General features: G+C 32.8%; 1 protein-coding gene across 5 annotated transcripts in view; it reads left to right on the plus strand.

The window, feature by feature from the left end:
- The window catches only part of CSNK1G3 (casein kinase 1 gamma 3), a 104,673-nt gene that overhangs the window by 75,266 nt on the left and 8,177 nt on the right, over positions 1–21,230 (plus strand). Inside the window, exons 7-13 of one of the 5 annotated variants that reach the window (XM_012505562.2) lie at positions 700–785; positions 1,060–1,144; positions 3,058–3,206; positions 3,958–4,053; positions 7,671–7,766; positions 17,371–17,477; positions 17,990–18,013. In XM_012505562.2, the coding sequence (XP_012361016.1) occupies positions 700–785; positions 1,060–1,144; positions 3,058–3,206; positions 3,958–4,053; positions 7,671–7,766; positions 17,371–17,477; positions 17,990–18,013 (643 nt within the window). The remainder of the gene's footprint in view (positions 1–699; positions 786–1,059; positions 1,145–3,057; positions 3,207–3,957; positions 4,054–7,670; positions 7,767–17,370; positions 17,478–17,989; positions 18,014–21,230) is intronic. The other 4 variants (XM_030818369.1, XM_030818366.1, XM_030818370.1 and 1 more) reach the window with 4 other exon arrangements.

The raw sequence follows: 21,230 nt of genomic DNA on the forward strand, positions 1-21,230 counted from the left end.
GTGACAGAAAAATTGAAATATCATTCAGTCAGCAAATATTTATAAGCATCTCCCTGAGCCTTAGTCTGTAGTCTTTATTCACTTACGTGCTAAATGACATTTTGTTAAAACAACAACTTGAAAATGACAGTTTGTTCAAGAGTATTTTTTGTGATAGTGAAGGGGTTATTAGTGTTGGTATGTGTCAAACACAAGTTTTTCTTAAAATATATTATACACAATACTCCATAATCATGTTTAATTTAATGGAGAGTATTATGGAAGTTTTGTGCTCATATAACTTTAGGAAATGCAGGGTTGAAAAAGTTAAACATTTTAAATTCTAGACTTCTCAGAAGTTTTAATATGTTACCTTCTGAATCTTTAAGACAGAGCTATAGTATACAGTGACTGTGATTGACCATGGAACTCTTTTCCCCTTGGCCTGTACTTCCATGAATAGATATCTAAGCAGATAAATAAATCTCTAACAGCATCTAAAAATTATAAAGGAATATTTTAAAGATGCTCAGTAATCTTAATGTAAAAATATTATTTATATAGATATAATTTTGTCACTTATAGTTAGTAGATCTGTATTTTGTATTTATGTGTTGAACTTTTGGAAATTAATTTATACATAATGAAAGAACAAACTCTCCATTCTTCCATTCTTAACTGTTAGAGAAAAGTGAAATTTATATTTCTTTTGTATTTCAGAACAAAGTAGAAGAGATGATTTAGAAGCTTTAGGTCATATGTTCATGTATTTTCTGAGAGGCAGTCTTCCTTGGCAAGGCTTAAAGGTAATTGTTTTTGTGTTTCTTTATTGAATTTCATAAAATATTAAGATATTAAGGTCCTCTCTTCCAACTAAACAGTTTTCATATTTTAAAATTTTATTTCGTAAGTAGGCATCAGGGCTCACTGTGTTGCCCAGGCTGGTCTCAAACTCCTGGGCTGAAGCATTCCTTCTGCCTTGGCCTTCCAAAGCTCTGGGATTACAGGCTACCGTGTGCAGCCCCAGCTAAATAATTTTTAAATTACCACATTCTCAAGATTTTTTTTTTTCTGTTTTAGGCTGACACATTAAAGGAGAGGTATCAGAAAATTGGAGATACAAAACGGGCTACACCAATAGAAGTGTTATGTGAAAATTTTCCAGGTAATGAATAATGTGAGGTTGATACATTATATACAGAAAATTAGAAATGCTAATTTTTATTGCTTAAGTTTATACATATTTTTTTCTATGCTTAAAAAAAAGAGCTAAAAATATGATTTAAAGGATGTCAGCATTTGATGCCGAACCCACAGGGACACTTTGTGTATTTGCTTTGCAAATGGTGTTAATAGAAGAAAATCCTGTCTGTTAATAGTGTTGATCAGTACCAGCTGAAGTAATATTTTCTTTAGTGATATACTTTTAATGAGTTAAAATTTTTGCTAAGAAATGCCAGTTACAAAGTTTTGGTATACAGTGTTAGTCATTTGGGTCTCAATGTCAAGTTCAAAGGAGGTATGTGAAGTATGATTTGGTTTAGTTTTCAAATTAAACTTACTTAAATTAAGTAAGGCCAGTAAAACCTTACTGACCTCACTAGTTTGGGGCTGATTTTATACTGGGGAGTTGTACGCATTTATGAAAATAATTTTGCTTTCAAGTAGATTTATGGCAACTCAAATTAAGCCAACAAAAATTTACTTAAGGTTTCTACATCAATTAAGGAATAAGAATAACTTGTTAGTATTTTAAAATAATGACTGTGATTTATTTGTGCAGCCACATTAAGTGAAAAGAGAACTAAATTTGAAGATAAAATACTGAATTCCTATCTCACTTTAGTATTCCCTAGTTCTCCTGTATAAAGCTGGTGTTATTAATGTAATAATAATATTATCAACGTAAGAGTAGCTCTTTCTCAAGCTTGTTTATATTATTCATTGACAGCAAACTTTAATTACATATTTTCCTTTCTTGCTATAATATCTAGAAGTAGATTTTTTTTAATGTTGGTTAATAGTACTAGCAGTTTAGTGTAGGCAGATAGGATAGTTGTCATTAAGGAAGCCTATATAAAGGTGGGAAAAATGGGGTTGCCAAATTAAATTAGCCAGGTACTTAGCTAGAAAGTGGAACAGTGGGAGAGTCACCACATAAAGAAGGTCACTGCATACCACTTTTGTTGCCTGATTGTGCTGGGTGTGATCTTTTTCCTATTGGCTGGGGCTGCCTGTGAATGCTAGGTGTAACTTACCATCTCTTACTGTAGTGATTTTCTGTGCCCTGATGGTGAAATGCCCTGCTTTACTAATTGCTCATCATTTTGCCCATTGTTTTATATATATATATTTGTTTGTTTGTTTGTTTTTCTTTTTCTTCTGGAAAGTATGACCCTTAAAAATACATGTATCTAATACATTTTGGAATTATAGTAGCATGCAGAGATTTGTATATTGCCAGATAATTGTTAAATATATGACTAGAAATTAAGAGAAGACTTACATTGTGCTCTCGTGTTATGTTTTTGAGATTTGTTTTAGCTTTCCTTTGTTAGCTTAATTGGTTAGAATACTGCTCAAAGCCAAGGTTAGGAAATTGAATTCTCTATTAGTTAGTTGGTATATGTCACTGATTCTAAAGGAAATCCAGCAAGCCAATACAGATGCTTTCATATAAATCAGTTCTCACCAGTATTTTAAATAAAATTTTAAATTTATAAACTGAATATGATGCTTTGTGATTAATCATGCATTATTAAACTGCTTATTCAACTTCTCATACTACCAAATATTAAAAATAATCTTATAAAAATAAAAATTTTAGCTTTTCCTAATGAAATGAAGCAAAAATAGTGGTTGTTAAACTAAACCTCTCATTTTTCTTGTGTCTCTATTCCCCTCCTTCTTTTCCTCTTTTTTATTTTGTTGTAATTAAACTCAGAAAAATTTAAATTGCAATATAATTTTGTTACTTTTCAAGTGTTTTTATATAATACAGTGTGCTTTTAGATACTTAATTTTATTATTGAGTATTAAAGAAAAGTATAATCCAAATAATTTTTATATTATTTCTAGAAGAAATGGCAACATATCTTCGTTATGTAAGAAGGCTAGATTTTTTTGAAAAACCAGACTATGACTACTTAAGAAAGCTTTTTACTGACTTGTTTGATCGAAAAGGATATATGTTTGATTATGAATATGACTGGATTGGTAAACAGTTGGTGAGTATTCTATGTAATAATATATTACAGTATCTGTTGTCTTTTTAATAGTACGATATCTTCAATTCAAAAGAGTTGAGAACAAATAGTTGTTTTAAAGGATTCATTTTATTGTTTTTTAAAGGACATTTCTGCAGGTAGCGCCGTACTAGTGTTCTTTGAGTTTTTGAAAAGCCCTACATCTGGATTCTTTGCCTTTTAGCATGAAGAGTTACTTTTAACTTTTCATCCTGATTTTGTTCTTAATGTCAAATATACTCTTTTTTGTGTAATATTCTCATGATAAATTTAATACTTCAATGCCTTGATGAAAATTAAATTTTGTATGAATCTCTTCACGTCAAAATATTGGAAATAGGTAATTTTATTAGTTTTTTTATTCTTTTAGTTTTCTTAAAAGTTTATTTATATATTTGCTTTGGAAATGAGAGGAATAAACATATACATTTTATCATTTTGATACGAAAATGTAGCCTAAAAGTAATGGCAGCATTAGGTGTTTCGTAGATGTAAAAATAAGTACTTTATAAAGAATTTAAATATTTTAAAAACACTTTAAAAAGTAGATATATTCTCTTTGCTTTACCTTCTTAGCTTTAACAACATATTTTTTGAGAATGATGCCTTCAAGCCTTAGTTTATTTAACAGTCTTTTGTTTTTTTCCTTAATTCTTTTAAGCAGCTAAATACATGGTTTTAAATAAGATTTTTGAAATGGAATGTATTGATACCAATTGTTATTCTATTGTAGCCTACTCCAGTGGGTGCAGTTCAGCAAGATCCTGCTCTGTCATCAAACAGAGAAGCACATCAACACAGAGATAAGATGCAACAATCCAAAAACCAGGTTTGCTGCCCTTTAGATATGAAATATCTTCCTTTCATGATTGAAACATACACTTTTTTCTTCAATAGATAAAACAGACTGAAGGATTGAAAATACGTATTTTTAATAAACTTTTCTCTTAATTTCACGGTTTATTAGTTTAATATTAGCATTAAAATGTTTAATCATAAATCTTTAATTAATGGTACAAATTGGTGTAAACTTTTAGGAATATTTGATATTCTATTAGAATGGAAGTATTTGGATACCCTATTGGAATGAATTGTAATAACACTTGATCTTTCTAACTGTAGTTTAGTTCAATAAATTATTTATTGAATTTCTGCTATTGTAAAGCTTCTATTCTACACATTATAGAAATTCAGAAGTAAAGAAGACTGTATAACCTTTAAGAATGATTTTGTCACCAGTGTCTAAAAGCAGTGTTGTAGCTAAGAGTTCACTCAGTTCTCTAGAATCAGGCATACATGGATATGGCTTGACCCTGGGCAAATAAGTTAATCTCTCAAAGCCTCAGTTTCCTCATCTATAAAATGGAAATAATGCATGTTAATTTAGAGCATACAGTAAGCTTTTAGTCAATCAAAACTCTTGTGTCTGCAGTTACTGTTATTATTATTACAATAAATACAGAAATAACTATATTTAAAAAGAGAATAAGCTATATTTCGTGAAACACTAATAAAGTACCATGGAGGAGATCATATTTGGGGCTCTATGAAGATTTTATGGAAAAGGTAGCTTTTGACATGAACCTAAAGAATGAATGGAATTTTTAAAGGGAAATGAAGATAAGGGCATTTTGGGGAGAGTGAATAATATAAAATATGAAGCAGAAGTTTAAAAATAGAGAATTTGAGGAATAGCAAGCAATTCAATTTGTTTGGAGCAGAAAGTAGTTAGAGATGGATTAGAGAGGGAGTAGAGAGTCAGTCTGAGATAAGGCATAGAAGTTGGTCAAGTAGCGAGTTCATGTTTCCTCGCCAGGTAAAGGAATAGAAAGCTGTTGAAATTTTTGGGCAATGTTTTAATTTCTCTCTCTCTCTTTCTCTTTTTTTTGGTAAAAAAGTTTTATTGAAGACATCTTTGACTTAAAAATTTTACTATCACACTGAGTTAAGGAGTGTCTAGAAATTTTCTGTTACAATCCTTTTTGGAGAAGGATAGTGTGCCGTCGTTTTTGACTTTTATATGGTTTATCCCATCAAAGTTTAAGTGAAGATTAAAGATTAAAACAGGATGACAATCAAAAGAAAGAACACCACTTGTTAAAAATCATAGCAAAATAAAATGCTACATTTTAGGGACTGTTTAACAATATTATGCTATGTAGCATGGCCAGTTTTAAAAGATTAATATTAAATTTTTGACTTAGAAAAATTGGTACTATAAAGCATCTCATACATAAATTACTTGATATATAAATCAAAATTAGTTGATAGCTAGAGTGCTGTGAAAAGATTCTGTATAAAGAAATGGCTCAGAAGTTGAGACTTTGTGTTTTATAAACCAGAGTTAATTCCTTGAATGTACTTGGAAGAAGATTAATATGGTATTCTTTGAAATTCTCCACTAGAGCTGTTAGGTATTATAATAAGTGAAATTCCTCTATTACTGAATTAAATTATACATCTAATGTTGTAAACTTTTAGTTTTCTACATGTTTCAGACATGTCTTGCTAACTAGATTGTAAGCTCACTGAGGGTGGGAACCATGTTTCACTTGTCCAGTCCTTCTTGCACTAAATGTAGGGTGTATACACACACACACACACACACACACACACACACACACACACATATAAAATTTTTAGTCAATTCTTTAGGATAGGCTTATATATTGAATTATTGAATTTGGGATGTGAATATACAGACTTTCATCATGATAGAAAAGTTGTATATCTAAAAAAAACTTAAATATCTCTAGACCACTAAGCAGCTTAAGTTCTACGAGAAACCCACAGTTCACAATCCCAGAGGAAGAAAGATTATTTCAAATGACTTAAACCTTTGTAATGCCCCTAGATAAATGATAGATTTAAGTTGAGGGGATCCTGAAATTGTTGGGTACATGTAATTGTTTATTTTCAGGAGAGGGCGTGTAGCTCTTACTATATTCTTAGAGAATTCCATGACCCCAAAATATTGCTCATTGCCCTAGATGTTTGTCTCAATTTTAGCATCATTTTTATTCTTTGATCTTGTCTAGACTTGACTTCATCTGATTGATTTCAACTTAAGCTACAAATCTGCTTAATTCTGGTTGTGGATTTGCAGGGTTTAACGAAAAGACATTGTAGAACTATCATAGTTTTGATGACATACTTTATGCCACAGAGTATATAATTTTGCATTGTACAATTTAGGAAGCTTAGTGCCAGAACATGTATTCATGTGTCTACTTGAATTTTACATCTCTCCCCTTAAGGTTCTGGCCAACAATATGCTTGAGGCTCCCCATACTCCAATATGCTTGGCAGTTTGTGGCAAGATTTTCATGACTTTGTTTGAAAAAGAAAGAAAAAAAAGAGTACTGAAGGCTTTAGAATATATTTAATTTTGGTAAGGAGCTGGGTAGTATTATTGGAAGAGCATTAGGCTCTGAGTTGGAATTCTTGTTGTACTCCTCGGTAGGTCTGTGAATGTAGGAAAGTGGTTAATGTCTCACTGTCTTCATCAGTAAAAGTGGATGATAATATCTACCTCAAAATATGGTAATATATAAAGCAGCTAATTGAGAACCAAACATGTAATAAAGTTTAAATAGTATATTCTTCTCCCTACTTTTTATTAGTATTGTCCACATTTTCCTGTAACAGAAGTTGACCCCTATTAAGGAACTACTCTTAATTTTACTGGTAGATTATGATGTTTGTTATTGCCATGCATATTTGCCAAGGGATCAAAAAACATCAAGAATTTTCAGATTATTTCATAGACACGGGTTCCTTAATTTGAACCAGGTAAAAGGAGATCAAGGAAGCAAGGAGATTCATATGTGTAGGGTTATCACTTAGAAAAAAAATTGTTTTGTCATATTCTCATAGTATTCTGTATAGTGCTTCTCCGTTTTCAAAGAACTTTTCTGTTTTCTCATATTATCCTTACAATCAGAAATGGGGGACTAAGCAAGAGAGAAAATATTTTTAGAATCTCAGGTACAGTTATTTAAGGGCCATCATTTGTACCTTGCTAAAAATAGTTCCTCATCAGAAAACCAGTGATGACCTCTACTGTGTAAAAATACAGTGGGTGGACTTCTAGTGTGCCTAGGATTTATTTGGAGTTCTTTCTTGATCATGGCATTTTTACCTTTCTGGTTCTTTATTAGTTCATTTTTAAAGCTAGAGGGTAGAGTCTGTGATTTCTAAAGTATTTTTACTTCTAAAACTTTTTGGTTCTATTTTATTTTTATTTGCTGATCATTACACAATTTGGCAACTTAATTAAAATCACTCCACATTCTGTATACAAAGATAACTGCACCGTGATTCAGAATAGTAAGGGTATTTTAAATTTCCTTTTATACGTTTGTTTTATATATTATGAGGATAAAATGTTTAACATATTGGGTTTTTCTTCTTCCATGCATGCCATATGCATTAAATAAATGGCAGTCGGCAGACCACAGGGCAGCTTGGGACTCCCAGCAGGCAAATCCCCACCATTTGAGAGCTCACCTTGCAGCAGACAGACATGGTGGCTCGGTACAGGTATTTTCTGATTTTTGCATGAGTGATTATTACCCGATTTATACAACTAACCCTTTTTTTTGGAACTCATGGCATGATTTCATATCTTAATGGAAAATTTGTTGCTGAACTACTCTATCCATAATTCTATTCCTTTGTTATTTAACCAGAAAAACCAAAATTAATGTGGTCTAGAAAGACCATCAGGAATACCAAGATTTTTCTTTCGTTCGTTTTTGCAACTATATGCAACAATATTTAAGTCATACAGCAGATTAGAAAAACAAACGGGATTATGCTTGAAATAGGTATTAAACTTGACTTTACAATAAGATCAGTCTTTTTAATGCTTTAATTAATAGAACATTTTTGTATTTTTTCCCATTTATTGACTTTGCCTCCTTCAAACTTAATCAGTTAAATATCTTTTTTCATCCTTAGTACTCAGAATGTACTTTCTGATTAATTGTTCAAATAAACATGACCCTAATTTTTCTAATGGCATGTTTTGTTTGTACTTATAGAAAATATCAGATGGAAATTTTAATAACAAGTATTTATTAAATACTCCCCTCAATAAATTGTATGGCTTTTTAGATGAATTCAAAGCAGTCCCTTATTTATGATTTGTTTCTTTTCACCTTTTTTATACACTTAGAGATCGCTACTGTATATACTCTGCCCTCCATTGTCCCATAAATTTTAATCATTTATGTATATTGTAGAAATAGGGAAAGATTGCTGAGGCTTGTATTGTCTTTTAAAATGTTGGTTTAAGGTAATCTAAAAGCCAGCTTAAAGTAAGTGAGATAACAAATATTATCCCAGTACATTTCAATTTAGATTTTTTTTTACATTTTCATTTTTTTCTTTACATATTTTCACTTGAATATTTTGCCATTTTATCAAATTTGCATTTTTCTTAGTGTATATATTTAATCAACTGATTCTGTACTCTGGATTCTATTCTTTCTTGATTTGAATTCTAAAAATTAAATCATGATTAAATCTTATGAGCTGTCACGTTTTTCTCATCATTAAATTTTAGAGGTAATTTAAATTATATAATTGAGTACTTTTGTAGAATTTTGTAGTTTATGGAATTTTCAGTAATGTGTGGTAGACTTATTTGAGTAGATCTATAAAAGTCTACAGTGAAGAACTTAGAGGCAAGAGTGTCTAAATTGTAAACATTTTTATGACTTCAATTCATATAGTTAGAAAAGCTAATTCAGCAAATTATATTCTATTTGCATAACACAGTATCTGTATACGTTTACATGTTTTTAAGTTTGTGTGTATGTGTGCAAGTGGTTTTGCTCAGTTCAACAATTAAGGCACTATTAGAAAATTTTCCTACCATTTCTGTACAATTACCAGATTTATTTTCTTAGCCTCTTCTTACTCATGTGATTCCTTGAGGTGGCTCGTGGGATTCCTTTGGACTATCAAAGGGTGAATGAATTTCATTATTCATTCATTATTTCACTACTTCACGTTTATTGTTTCACATGTTTTCACAGAGATGTTTGAACATTGCTCATTTCTCATTATTTCTAAGACTTTTCAGCCTATGAGACTGCATCTGACTTCATCCTAATATTTAATAAGTGATTAACTTAATAGGTTTCTAGTAATACGGAACTATATTGGTAAAACAAAGAATGGTATTTTCATTGACTTCATGTATTTTATAATATTAACTGACACATGATATGATGGACTAATATGACAGCCTAAGTAGGATCATGCCTGAATCCTTCCCACTCCAAAATAAAGACTGAATTCATTTATAATTTATGTCCTATACACTTTCAAAATTATTTGAAAATTTATAATATGACCCTTGTGTAATTGGACTAATGAAATTATAAATTAAAACATAATAAGAGCAAAGAAAAGTGCCTAAAATTTGAACTAATATTATTATAATTGAATAGTATGTTTGATTCTGAATGAAGGCAGAAAGGGAAACAATATGTTCTATTAATATTATTCTCATCTGATAAAGGGAGGAGATAAAGAGAAAAAAACGTTTTAGTAATACCAAAGTATGAGAAGAATTTGCCTTGGGCTTATTTGTGCAATGGTCATTAAATCACCTTTTGAACAAACTTTCAAGCATTGGCTTTGCAGGAGATGCAAAGACTTTATATGGCAATTAAAAAATTACTCTTAATAAACATACTAAGAGTATGTCATCAAATAGTTTTTTTAGGAAAGACATTTCCGTAATTAATAGCTCACTGTCTGGTATTGAAATGTGATGCAGGTTTAGGATATCCAGAAACAGAATCAACAGTTACTTAAAATGAGCCTCGGTAAAACTATGGCTTTAACTCCTCACTGTCATTGCAGTCTTTTCCTTGGAACTGATCATTGCTGTCAGTGCAGCACTGAAAATCATTCCAAGCTGTTTAGAGTTGACATATAAGATGAAACCTCTTGCCATTTTTGACCTATAGAAAGATCCTCAGGTTTTATTTCACATGTACTTCTAGTAGAAATTATCAGCAGAGTCTAAATTTGAACTCCCCGCCTTTCCAGAATTATCATATAGCAGACCAGACAGAGTTACCAAGTTGAGAGTTACCAAGTTGATGATGTTGCAGTTAAGAGCCCAAGCTCTGCAGTCAGATTTGAGTTCAAACTCTGTGCCAAGATTATCTATTAGTAAATGAGGATTTTAACAATTCCTCTACCTTATGGTTTTGTTATGAAAATTTAATTTAAAAAAAAGTATTTAGCATAGAGGTTGAGGCTTAGGAAGTGTTAGGTAAGTAGAATCTATTGTTTTTTCAAATTAAGAAACTTGAATAGTATTTTTATTTTGTTGATCTCTGGGAAGTGAAGTATTAGAGGTACAGTCAAAAGAAAGCATTGATGAATGGGATTTTTCTTATTTTATCTCTTTAGTTCAGTCATGTTAAGTCACTAGCTAAAAAGATACAGCTGTACATTTGATAAACGGTTTCCATTCACGAGACTAAGCATAATATTCAGATATCTACAAACTTTATTTTGTATCAGCCTGTGTTCTGGAAAACCCCTAGGGGAATCAAGTGTGCCCCTCTCAGTTCCCTCTTAGAATCATTGGTAGTAATAAATATGGCTGAGAAGATCAGACCTACCACATTCAGTTTCTTGGCCATTCATTACTCAGCAAATTGCTAAGTGTTCATTATGTGCTAGGCTCTTCTAGGTTTTTTTGAATGAAAAGAAGTGTGTAAAGACACGGTGGCTGTGTCCATGAAGAAGTCAGTCGAGGAGGCTGATGAACAGGCAGGGTGATAAGTGGAGATAGCACAGGGTACTAGGAGAATTGATAGGAAAAGCACCTAACCTGGATGAGTCAAGACTTTCTGGGGAAAGTGACATCTAAACTGAGATGTAAAGAATCAGTGGGAGTTAATCAACTGAAGATAGAAGAGGTCAAGAGAGGAGTATACCAGGCAGAGAAGACAATATGAATAAGGTTGTGGAGAGAGAGACATATTGAGGAAGCTGATTTAGTCAAGCTGGTGTGTGTTGAGAAATGAGACTGAGAAGGTAGGCTGGAGGTAAATCATGAAGGATCTAACGGGTCTCATTACTAAATTTGGCTTTATTCTGAGGATAATAGGTAGCCATAAGGGGAATTAGGAGACCAAATTTGATTAGATTAGTGTTTTCTAAAGATGGCTTCGGCTGGACACTAGATTGAAAGGAGACAAGTCTAAATGAGGGATACAGTTGTCAAAAGTCTGTAGTTGAGGAAAAATTTTGGGTAGTGGGGATAAGCAAGAAATGAAAGGCTTTGAAAAGAATTAGAAGGTGGAGTTTAGTTGGGTATGGGGCTGAGGGGAAAGGAAAAGTTCATTTGTTACCCCTTTTTGATATGTTTCTACATGGCAAATCAAGATCCCCAAAATTAGGTTTTAAAATATACCACTGACAACAGATAATAGTAATCTCTAATTCCATTTTAGCTGTGCTTTTCACTGTAGCACAAATCCATTGAGCTCAGTGCCAGCTGAAAATCTGATCCTATATAGAGGCAACTGTAAGCAAAGGGAAAAACACAAATATTAAGGACACTGCTGAAAAACTATTTTACGTGGTTGTACTATGTACATGTACTATGTATACCTCCTGATTGTTTGGAAATCTCTTATAGTTGTACAGTCTTTGGTTTGAATCTAATGAATAATGTGACTCTGAGCACTTAGGAGAAAAAGGGGCAGAATTACAAATGGTGCAGATATGTTGTGCAACCAGGCATTGTTGAGGAAAACAAAAGAATAACATTCATTGTTGTAATAAGCAGTCTGATCTTTTAGCCAATGAAGCATCAGAACAAATAAATACAGTTGGTGATAACCGAAAAGGATTATCTTGAGATGATAATAAATGTATCTTGAGATGATAATAAAACATATGTGATTAAAAGTCAAGAGGAAGAGTAGATACTATTATCTCAATTACATTAATTGTGAATACTGACCTTTCTAAAACATTTCTAATACTAGTTTCAGTCTATAAAATATTTGAAAACGCAGTTATTAACAAGGAACAAAATCTAGTGACTATTACAATCACATCTTTCTATTCATAGTTTTCTGGGGTACTGAAATCTGCAAAAGAGAGATTGTGGAGGGAGTATAGTTATGTGCCTTTATTACATAAATAATTTATAGTTCATCTCCTTTAATCTAGTTTAGGAAATTCCTTATCTAGTATCATTGGGGTAAATCAGCATTATGAATTTATTTTTTTTTTTTTTTACAATAACATTTACAGTAACATCTCTGAAGACTGGGATGATCAAGGAAAATAATTATCCTAAGTGAAAGTTAATTGAAAATCCATTTTGGCTTATCTTTGTTGAAAGTTGGTGAGCATGTCACTATCTGTGCTTTAGGGTCATCTTTTGGAATACCAAGAGTATCAATTATACCTTTAGTCTTTAGGATATGTAAATAAGTTGGTTTCATATAGTATATGTATACTGTAGCACAGGTTCAGGAAATTTTTTGGAAGTCACTCTTTTAACTATTAATATATCTCATTAGTGTGCTTTCTTATAGATGCCTTTTTAAAAAGCTGAATACATAAATAAAATATATAATGTTTTAGTATTTCTAATAAATTATTAGATAAGAATTTGGCTAATTAATATATTTGGTTAATTCATACATTGTCTCAAGGCTCTACTTGGTAATCTTGCTTACAAGATATCAAATAGAAATTAGGAAGACAGGAGGGGCGTGGTGGCTCATGCCTGTAATCCCAGCCCTTTGGGAGGCTGAGGCCGGTGATCACTTGAGGTCAGGAGTTTGAGACCAGCCTGGCCAACACGGTGAAACCCCATCTCTACTAAAAATACAAAAATTAGCTGAGCGTGGTGGTGCTCACCTGTAATCCCAGCTACTTGGGAGGCTGAGGCAGAAGAATCGCTTGAACCCGGGAGGTGGAGGTTGCAGTGAGCCAAGATCATGCCACTGCACTTCAGCCTGGGCGACAGAATGAGATGCCATTTCAAAAAAAAAGAACAAAGAAAGAAAGAAGGAAGACAGTAGTATAACTAATTTGTATGAATTCATTATATTTGGAAAGTACATTAATTGCTTGCTTTTAAAGATCATTGGCAATAAAGATACTATATGTTATGTCTGTACTCTAAAGTCTATAAGAATAACATCTTTTGGAATTGGATTTGTCAGGCATCTGTTTAGTTTATGATTATGTCTCACACTTGCTTGTGGGCTGTTTCTCCAACATCCCTCTTAAATTGTGACAGTAAAACTGGAGTCTAGTTGCCTTTTTTTTTTTTTATCTTCTTAAAATAAGAACCGTAGTAAGTTTCTTGTCAAATTGGGAATGTCAGAGGGAATTTTTTTTAAGAACAGCAACAATCCCATATAATGCCTGAATTATTTTCTGAAATGTCAAACCTCAGAATATCTGTCATTTTTATGTACTTTCAAGAAATGAGCCTGATGTACACTAGTATTTCAGAGACCCATCTTCTAGTTCAAGTTATAATTCTAGAAATGTCACTTTAATAGAATTATTCTTTAGAATTTGGCTTATAAAAATATTTGTGCATATTTGATTGTTTTAGCCGTCCAGGAATATAATGATATATTATTTACAGTTTTATATCTTCATTTCTTCTTTGCAAAGCGCTTTTGCAAAAAGACACAAATTTTAAGTGAAAATACTTTTAATGCCATGATACACTCTCAAGTCACTGGTGTTAAATAGGCCAGTTTTATGAAAGTCAACAGCAGTATCCTATCTTAACTCTGTTACCACAGTGATTCTATTCTGAACTTGGGATACTTTACTGAGAGGATTACTGAGAGGATTGGGGAATCTGGGAAACCCTGGAAAAATTACATTAAAGGAAGATGTTGCTTCCTACTGGTCTGGTTCTGATCAACCAGGTAAAATGGGGTTTGAAATATTTCAATAAAATAAAGTTTACCAAAGTCAGGTATAAAAAGTCTTCCTCTGTGAACTGAAGTAAATCAGATTATATAATTACAGTGTATATATAGTCACTGTTGCCAGAAAATGTGTAATTAATGTTGCTAGAATTTAGACTACCTGGGTTTTTAATTTTCAATTATGCTGCTTAATATAAGGGAAGACATGTTAGAGGAGCTGCCTGTAAGTTGAGGTGGCATCCCCCTAGCTGTCTAGGGCCATTGAACAAAAGGGAGAATAAGAAACCTGTTGAATAGTCTGTTGAGAAAAGAACAGTGGAAATTGTTCAGTGAACTATTTGGTTATGTACTGGATACAGACACTCTGTTCTAGGTGGTGGAGAATATGTGAGATAAGAATACTACTTTCTGTCTCCTTCCCAATTTAGTGCAGAGGCACTGACATTTTCAAAATTAAGAATAAAGAACAAAATTATGTTCATTAATTAGAACAAATAATTATTTTAAATGTTTTCAGAGAGAGAGAGAGAGAAATAAAGAGAAAAAATTTACAGTTCAATAGAATGACAGAAAGGGGGAAGCAAGTGCCCCAGAAAAGGAGAGGCATGCTTAGATGTAAGAGTATTCTTTAGATTGCCTTTGAAGATTATCAAGGCAGTTTTGTATGTTTTCAGCTGTAGCCACAACTGCAGTGTTCATTTCAAAGTACTTATTCCATATAGGATATAGGAAACGGAATTTCTACAATTCCTAAGTTAACTCAAATATATTGTTTGATTTGCAGATATTAATACTTTCCTTGGAGTTGGAGAGGGTCCTGTTTCTCTGCACTAAAGTGTGAGATCTAGAAGGACAGGGATGTTTATCTTGCTTACTTTGGTATTCCAAATACCTAGAACAGTGCCTAAGCATGTTGTAAAGTAAGAACTTAGAAATATAAGGTACTATAAATACTACTTTTAAGTGTAATAGTCAGTTGTCAACTCTGTAGCCCATGCCAGGGTTGCTAACCTTTTATTTCATTTAAAGAGATTAGATAGTGGGTAGGAGGGGCATCAAAAAGAATTCTTCGATTTTTGAGCCTGGAAGTCTGGAAGATGAGAGGGCTTTAACTGAAATGGAAGCCATGGGAAGAGAATACATTTCAGAGGGAGTAGGATAAATTTACCTTTAGAAATGCAGAGTTTAAGGTGCCAAACTTGGCTTAGCAAACTGAGGATATGGGTGAGTGGTTAGGCCCAGGGAGTCCTTTACCTAGAGGTGATAGTTGAAGCCATGATTATAGATAAAACATAGTGATTATGATGGCCACCATTTATGGACCTCTTCCCATATGCCAGGCACTGTGCTTTATATATTGACATTTATGTGTTGATCTCATCTCACCCTCATATCAACCTTGTTAATTAGATGCTACCGTTCACCATTTCATACTTGAGAACACTGAGGTTTAGCAAGGTAAGGTATCTTTCCTAGAGTCTCATAGCTGGTAAGTAGTAGAGCTAGGCTTTGAGTCTAGACCCATCTTACTCCAGAATGATCAGCTAGCACCAAGTGATTTGATGTACAAGAAAATGAGGCACCGAGCAAAGTGTCCTGAATACATTTTGTAGGAATCATTGGTAACCTTTAAGATAACTCTTATTAGAGTTCTTATGTAGGGTTGGAGAACTGATTGCAAGGAGTAAAGGAATAAACACATGGAAAATTTTATAAAAATGGAAGTGGTGAGTTATATATATTTTTTTTTCCAAAAAGTTTAGTGATGAGGGAGAAGGAAGAAATAAAACAATAAGGTAAACTTGCAAAAACAAGAGAATTTGGGAATTTCCTCATGATTTTTATCTTTTTTCAGGATTTCGTTCATGCACACATGCATTCATTTATTTCAACAAATATTTATTGAGTGCTTATTCTGCGCGAGGCATAGCAGGAAACAATACAAGGTCTCTCTTGTCCTGGAGCTTAGTTTTAATGGAGGTAGGGATAGATGTCAAGAAACACAACAAATAAATGAGCAAGCAAATAAGAAAAACATGAATACTGATAAATACTGTACAAATAATTTAAAATAGGGTGTAACATAATTTCTATGCTGTGTCAGCATAGAAATTTTTAGCTGTGTGATAGGAAAGGCCCGTCTCAGAGATGCTGTTTGAGAATCTGAAAGATGAGAAGTCAGCTAATAAGTAGGAAGAGAATTCTAGGCAGTGACAATAGGTAATGCCAAGGCCTTTAAGTGGGAAGAATCTTGACATACTGGATGGAGATTAGTGAGCTTCAGAGAAGGTGGTGTGAGCTCAGAGAGGTAGGCAGGCATCACATCATGTGGGACTTTGTCAATTTGTGTAAGGAATATAGATTTTTTATTCTCAGTGAAACAGGAAGCCAACAGTTGGAGAGTTTTAAGCAGGGAGCTATACATGATGTGATTTGCATCTTAAAAGGAGCACCCTGATTGCTGTGTGGACAATACATTTGTGTGGGGGACAAAGCTGAAGACTAGATAATAGGTTTTGCTCTTAATCACATAAGAGATCATAGTGGCTTGGACTGGAGTCCTTGTAGTAATAGAGATGGTGAGAATTGATTAGATATGGGATATGTTTGGAGAAGGATTTAACAGGATCTGCCATTTATGGATTAGATGTGGGTTTTAAGTTAAAGAGAAATCACAGTGACCCCTGCGTTTGAACAACTGGGTGAATGAATGGTGTTGTCTCTATTTAAATGGGCAGTTTGAAATGGAGACTTGAGCATAATTGCAGATTGAAGTGAAGGATCCATTAGAAGGAGTAATATTGAAGTTTTTCAATATTCAAAGAAAGTAATTCATGATATAGCAAGGTGCCAAAGGACATAGGCACACAAGAGGAAACTGATTGAGACATACATGTAGGAGTTAGCCTTAAAAACCAGAGGGAAGGAGACAGAAGACACAGATTTCAATAAGGAAAGGAAGTAAGTTGAAAAGCACATATTAGATGACCTTGATCTTCAATAAAATGCTAGACCTATTACTGTATTTAGTTATGAACAGCTACATATTGTTTTGTGTTCCTCACATTAACTTTCTAATTGAAATACTTTAACCTTAATTATGTTTATCCTTGTATAACCTATTTAATATGTATGTATATTTATGAGTGTGTGTGTGTACATATACATATATAAAAAAATTTTTTTTCAAACAGGTTGTAAGTTCTACAAATGGAGAGTTAAACACAGATGACCCCACTGCAGGACGTTCAAATGCACCCATCACAGCCCCTACTGAAGTAGAAGTGATGGATGAAACCAAGTATGTGTTTGTTTTACCTGTTTTAGTAACTTTTTGTTCTTAAATTATGCATGTTTGAGATTTATAGTTACATACAATTATTTCAGGAAATTTTTTTCAGGGAATAGGTGCATGCAAAACAAGTGGTATGCTTAATTATTTTAATCACTAGAATAAGTTTAAAATAGTGCTATTCCAGTAAACATTTTAGTAATACAAAACATTTAAGAACTGTGTTCAAATTCTTATTTAGAATTAACAACATATTTTTAGCTTTTGAGTTTTAGGAGTGTTGATGCATGAAAGTTATTGATGTACTATCTTTTTTCTGTAAGCATCAGAATAAATTAATTTTATAAAATGCATGTTTTAATATTTTGAATTAGTTTTTCAAAACATAAATTATAACAACATTGCTTGGAAAAAATTAAGCATGAAAAACAATGTGATAATTTCAATGTGAGCTGTTTCTGATTCTCTCTCTCTCTCTTTTTTTTCCTTGTATTTTTTTTTTTGTGTGTGTGTGTGTATAGCTGCCAGAAAGTGTTGAACATGTGGTGAGTCTCAAGTGTAGGCAGGCAGAAATAGCTCCATTGACTGTAATTTCAAAGATTTAGCGTCATTTTATGTCTTTTGAAAACAAAACTCTCAACACAGCAATTATAATTGGTAAAAGTTATTCAAAAGTATTTGATATCATTAAGACAGCTCTGAAAAAAGAGAAATAATTGTTTGAGGAGCTCTTTTGCCTGCTGCAACTTTTTTACTTTAAGTGACATAGATTTGGGGCCACTTGTTAATTGCATAGATGATACACCAACCCTGCTTGTGCTTGTGCGTTTGTTTTATAATAGTTTTTATTTGCTATTTAAATAGAAAGATAGATTTTTGCATTAAGCTTTCTTTTTTCTGTTTGCAATTGTTAAATACATGTAGCAGATCTCATCCCCCACAGTAGTATCACTAAAACAGTATTTCATTTACTAACCAATTATCATTGCCCTTGAATACAATATTGATAAATTTCATGATAACCTTGTAGTGAGAAAGCCATTTTAAAAATCCTCACCTAGTTACTAATAATTGCAGATATTATGGAAAGTAATATTAATAGAAATAATTTTAGAGTTAAATTATTTTCTGACATTTGCCTTTAGTTGTAATACTGTGCTTAAAATGCTTCTCTCAGTTTCAGAACAAATTTTGAGTCAGACTGGGAGTGAATTAAGGAAGTTGCTTAGTTTAGTAAATTTTGAAATATTTTACTCATATCTAAAGGCACCTTATATAATTTTCAAAATAATGCTCGTTTGTTGGCTGCAAAATTAGGAAACTTTTGTGGATTTTTTTTGCTAAAGAGCAGTGATTAAGAATCCATTTTAATCACTTTTGACTATAGAATTTATTGACAGTGTGACTAAGACTAGTGTATGTCAGGATATAATTAGCTATATACTTGTATATTTTTATGAACTGCAGAAATAAATCCCTGAAAGTAGAGTCTTACTTGTGTGTTTTTAAATCAGGTATAAAAACAACAGCTTATGTTTGTGAATTTTAGGTACAATCCTAAGACAGGAAAGTAGGGTGGTGGTGTGGCAGATTCGACTGCACGTGTCCTTTGCAGTTAGACATAAGTTGTAGAATCCTGTTTCTGCCACTTATTTGTTACCTTCAAGAAAGCTTGTTTCTTTTTCTGTAAAATGAAGCTAATATTACCTACTTCATAGGTTGAGAAAATTAAATGTGCTAAAGCCCTGGTATTTTGTCTGGCACATGGCAGGTACTCAATAGCTATTATCACCCCTATTTATTTCTTCTCTTCCAGCTGCCAGTGATGTTTCTCATCTCTGTTCTTGGGCTTGTGCCTCTTTTATCTGTGTCCTATAGTTTTACTTCCATACCCACACTCTTCACTGAAACTGGCTGTTCCGTGTTTACATCCTCCTGGAGACTTGCTTTTAATAAAATCTATTACATTTATCCATTTATTCATTCAGCAGTTACACTGCTGAGGTTTCCGACATACCTGATGCTGTCCTTGTTCTTAAGTAGATTACAAGCCAGCAGGAAGATTGCAGTTGTACTAGTATATGTCAGTATATGATTAATACGATAAAAAAGGTATTTTAAAAAACAGTTAGAGTTTGTAAAGATAAAGATTACTTCCTGACCTGGATGATCAGAGAATACTTGATGGAGGTGGCTCTGAAGAATGGCATAGTAATTTATTTAGTTGGGATAAGTGTGGGTGTGTGTTTGGGTCCCTATCTGTAGACACTGGAGGATGTGAAAGAAGGAAGTGGTGGGAAGGCTATTGCTATAGAAAGGGTTCTCCATTGCCTGCCACATCATGTCCAGATTTCTTGGCATGGCACCAAGGCTTCTCATACCTGTCATAGTCTGGCCCCTGTCTATTTTTGCAGCTCCATTTTCCATTCTGTACTTTATATAGCATTGGTTCCTTAAATCTGCCTTAGCTATGTTATCGTCTTTATGTACTTCCCACTTCTTGAAACTTACTGAATTTCTTGAAAGCAAGTATTTTTTCATCCTCAAATTCCTAGTGGCTATATGTCCTAATAAATCATTACTAAATAATTAACAATGTGGTATACCCATACAATGGACTGCCATTTGACAATATAAAGAAATGAAATTGAAAACATTGTGCTAAATGAAAGAAGCCAAACACAAAAGGCCACATGTTATGTGATTCCATTTAAATGAAATGTCCAGAATAGGCAAATATATAGACACCAAAAGATTAGTGATTGCCCAGGGCAGGGAAGAGGAGGATGGGATTTCTTTACGGAGTGATGGAAATGTTCTGAAATTAGATAGTGGTGATAGCTGCTCAGTTCTGAATACTAAAAGACACTGAATTATATACTTTGAAAGGATAAATTTTATAACGTGAAAAATATTTTAATAAAATGGTTGTTTTAAAAAAAAGTATAGCAACTCATGATATCAGTGAAGCCTTACTTCACGTGGGTTCGGTAGGTTACAGAAATCCTCAGAACTTTCCTGCCTTTTTGCTGGTTAAACATTCTATTTAAACAAGATTTTTTCTTTAGATTTATTCTAACATTTCTACAAGTTTATTATTGTGTTCCTCATACCCTCTTAATCTGTGACTAAGAAATTTGAGCATGATTTTTTTTCTTTTTTAAGAGATGGAATCTTGCTATGTTGCCAAGGCTGGCCCTGAACTATTGGGCTCAAGTCATTTTCCTGCCTCAGCCTCCCCAGTAGGTGGACTATAGGTGCACACCATCATACCCAGCTCCTTTTCGAAATTGCATCTTATACTTCTCTTCTCTGTGCCACCATTTGACACGTAACTAGGGACCTGCTTAGAATTTTCTTTCAGAATTTCTTTTTCATCTTTCTTCTTACCTATAATTAGCAGAGATCCTTCTCACCCCACCCCATTAAGTAGAATGTATTCTATAATGCACATTTTAGCATCCTCATGTTTCCTGAGAATAGTACCTGATTGGGGTAAATACTTGATTTCCAAATGATGGAAAATACTCTATTCTCTCATATGGAAAATGATGGAAAAGCTGATTAGCTTCATTAGTAATGAGGTTTTGTCTTTCTTGTTTACTGTGGTTGAGAATTTTAAGACAGGTGATACAAATGATAGCACCTTCATCATTCCTTCCAGGAATTTAGGAAAACAAAATAATTTAGTTTAATTATTTACTTTTTAAGTAGTATGAAACCATCCTTTATTCTTTCTCTTTCCTTCTTCCAACATTTACT

The sequence above is a fragment of the Nomascus leucogenys genome, chromosome 2 (genome assembly GCF_006542625.1).
Source record: "Nomascus leucogenys isolate Asia chromosome 2, Asia_NLE_v1, whole genome shotgun sequence".
Classification (NCBI taxonomy): Eukaryota; Metazoa; Chordata; class Mammalia; order Primates; family Hylobatidae; genus Nomascus; species Nomascus leucogenys.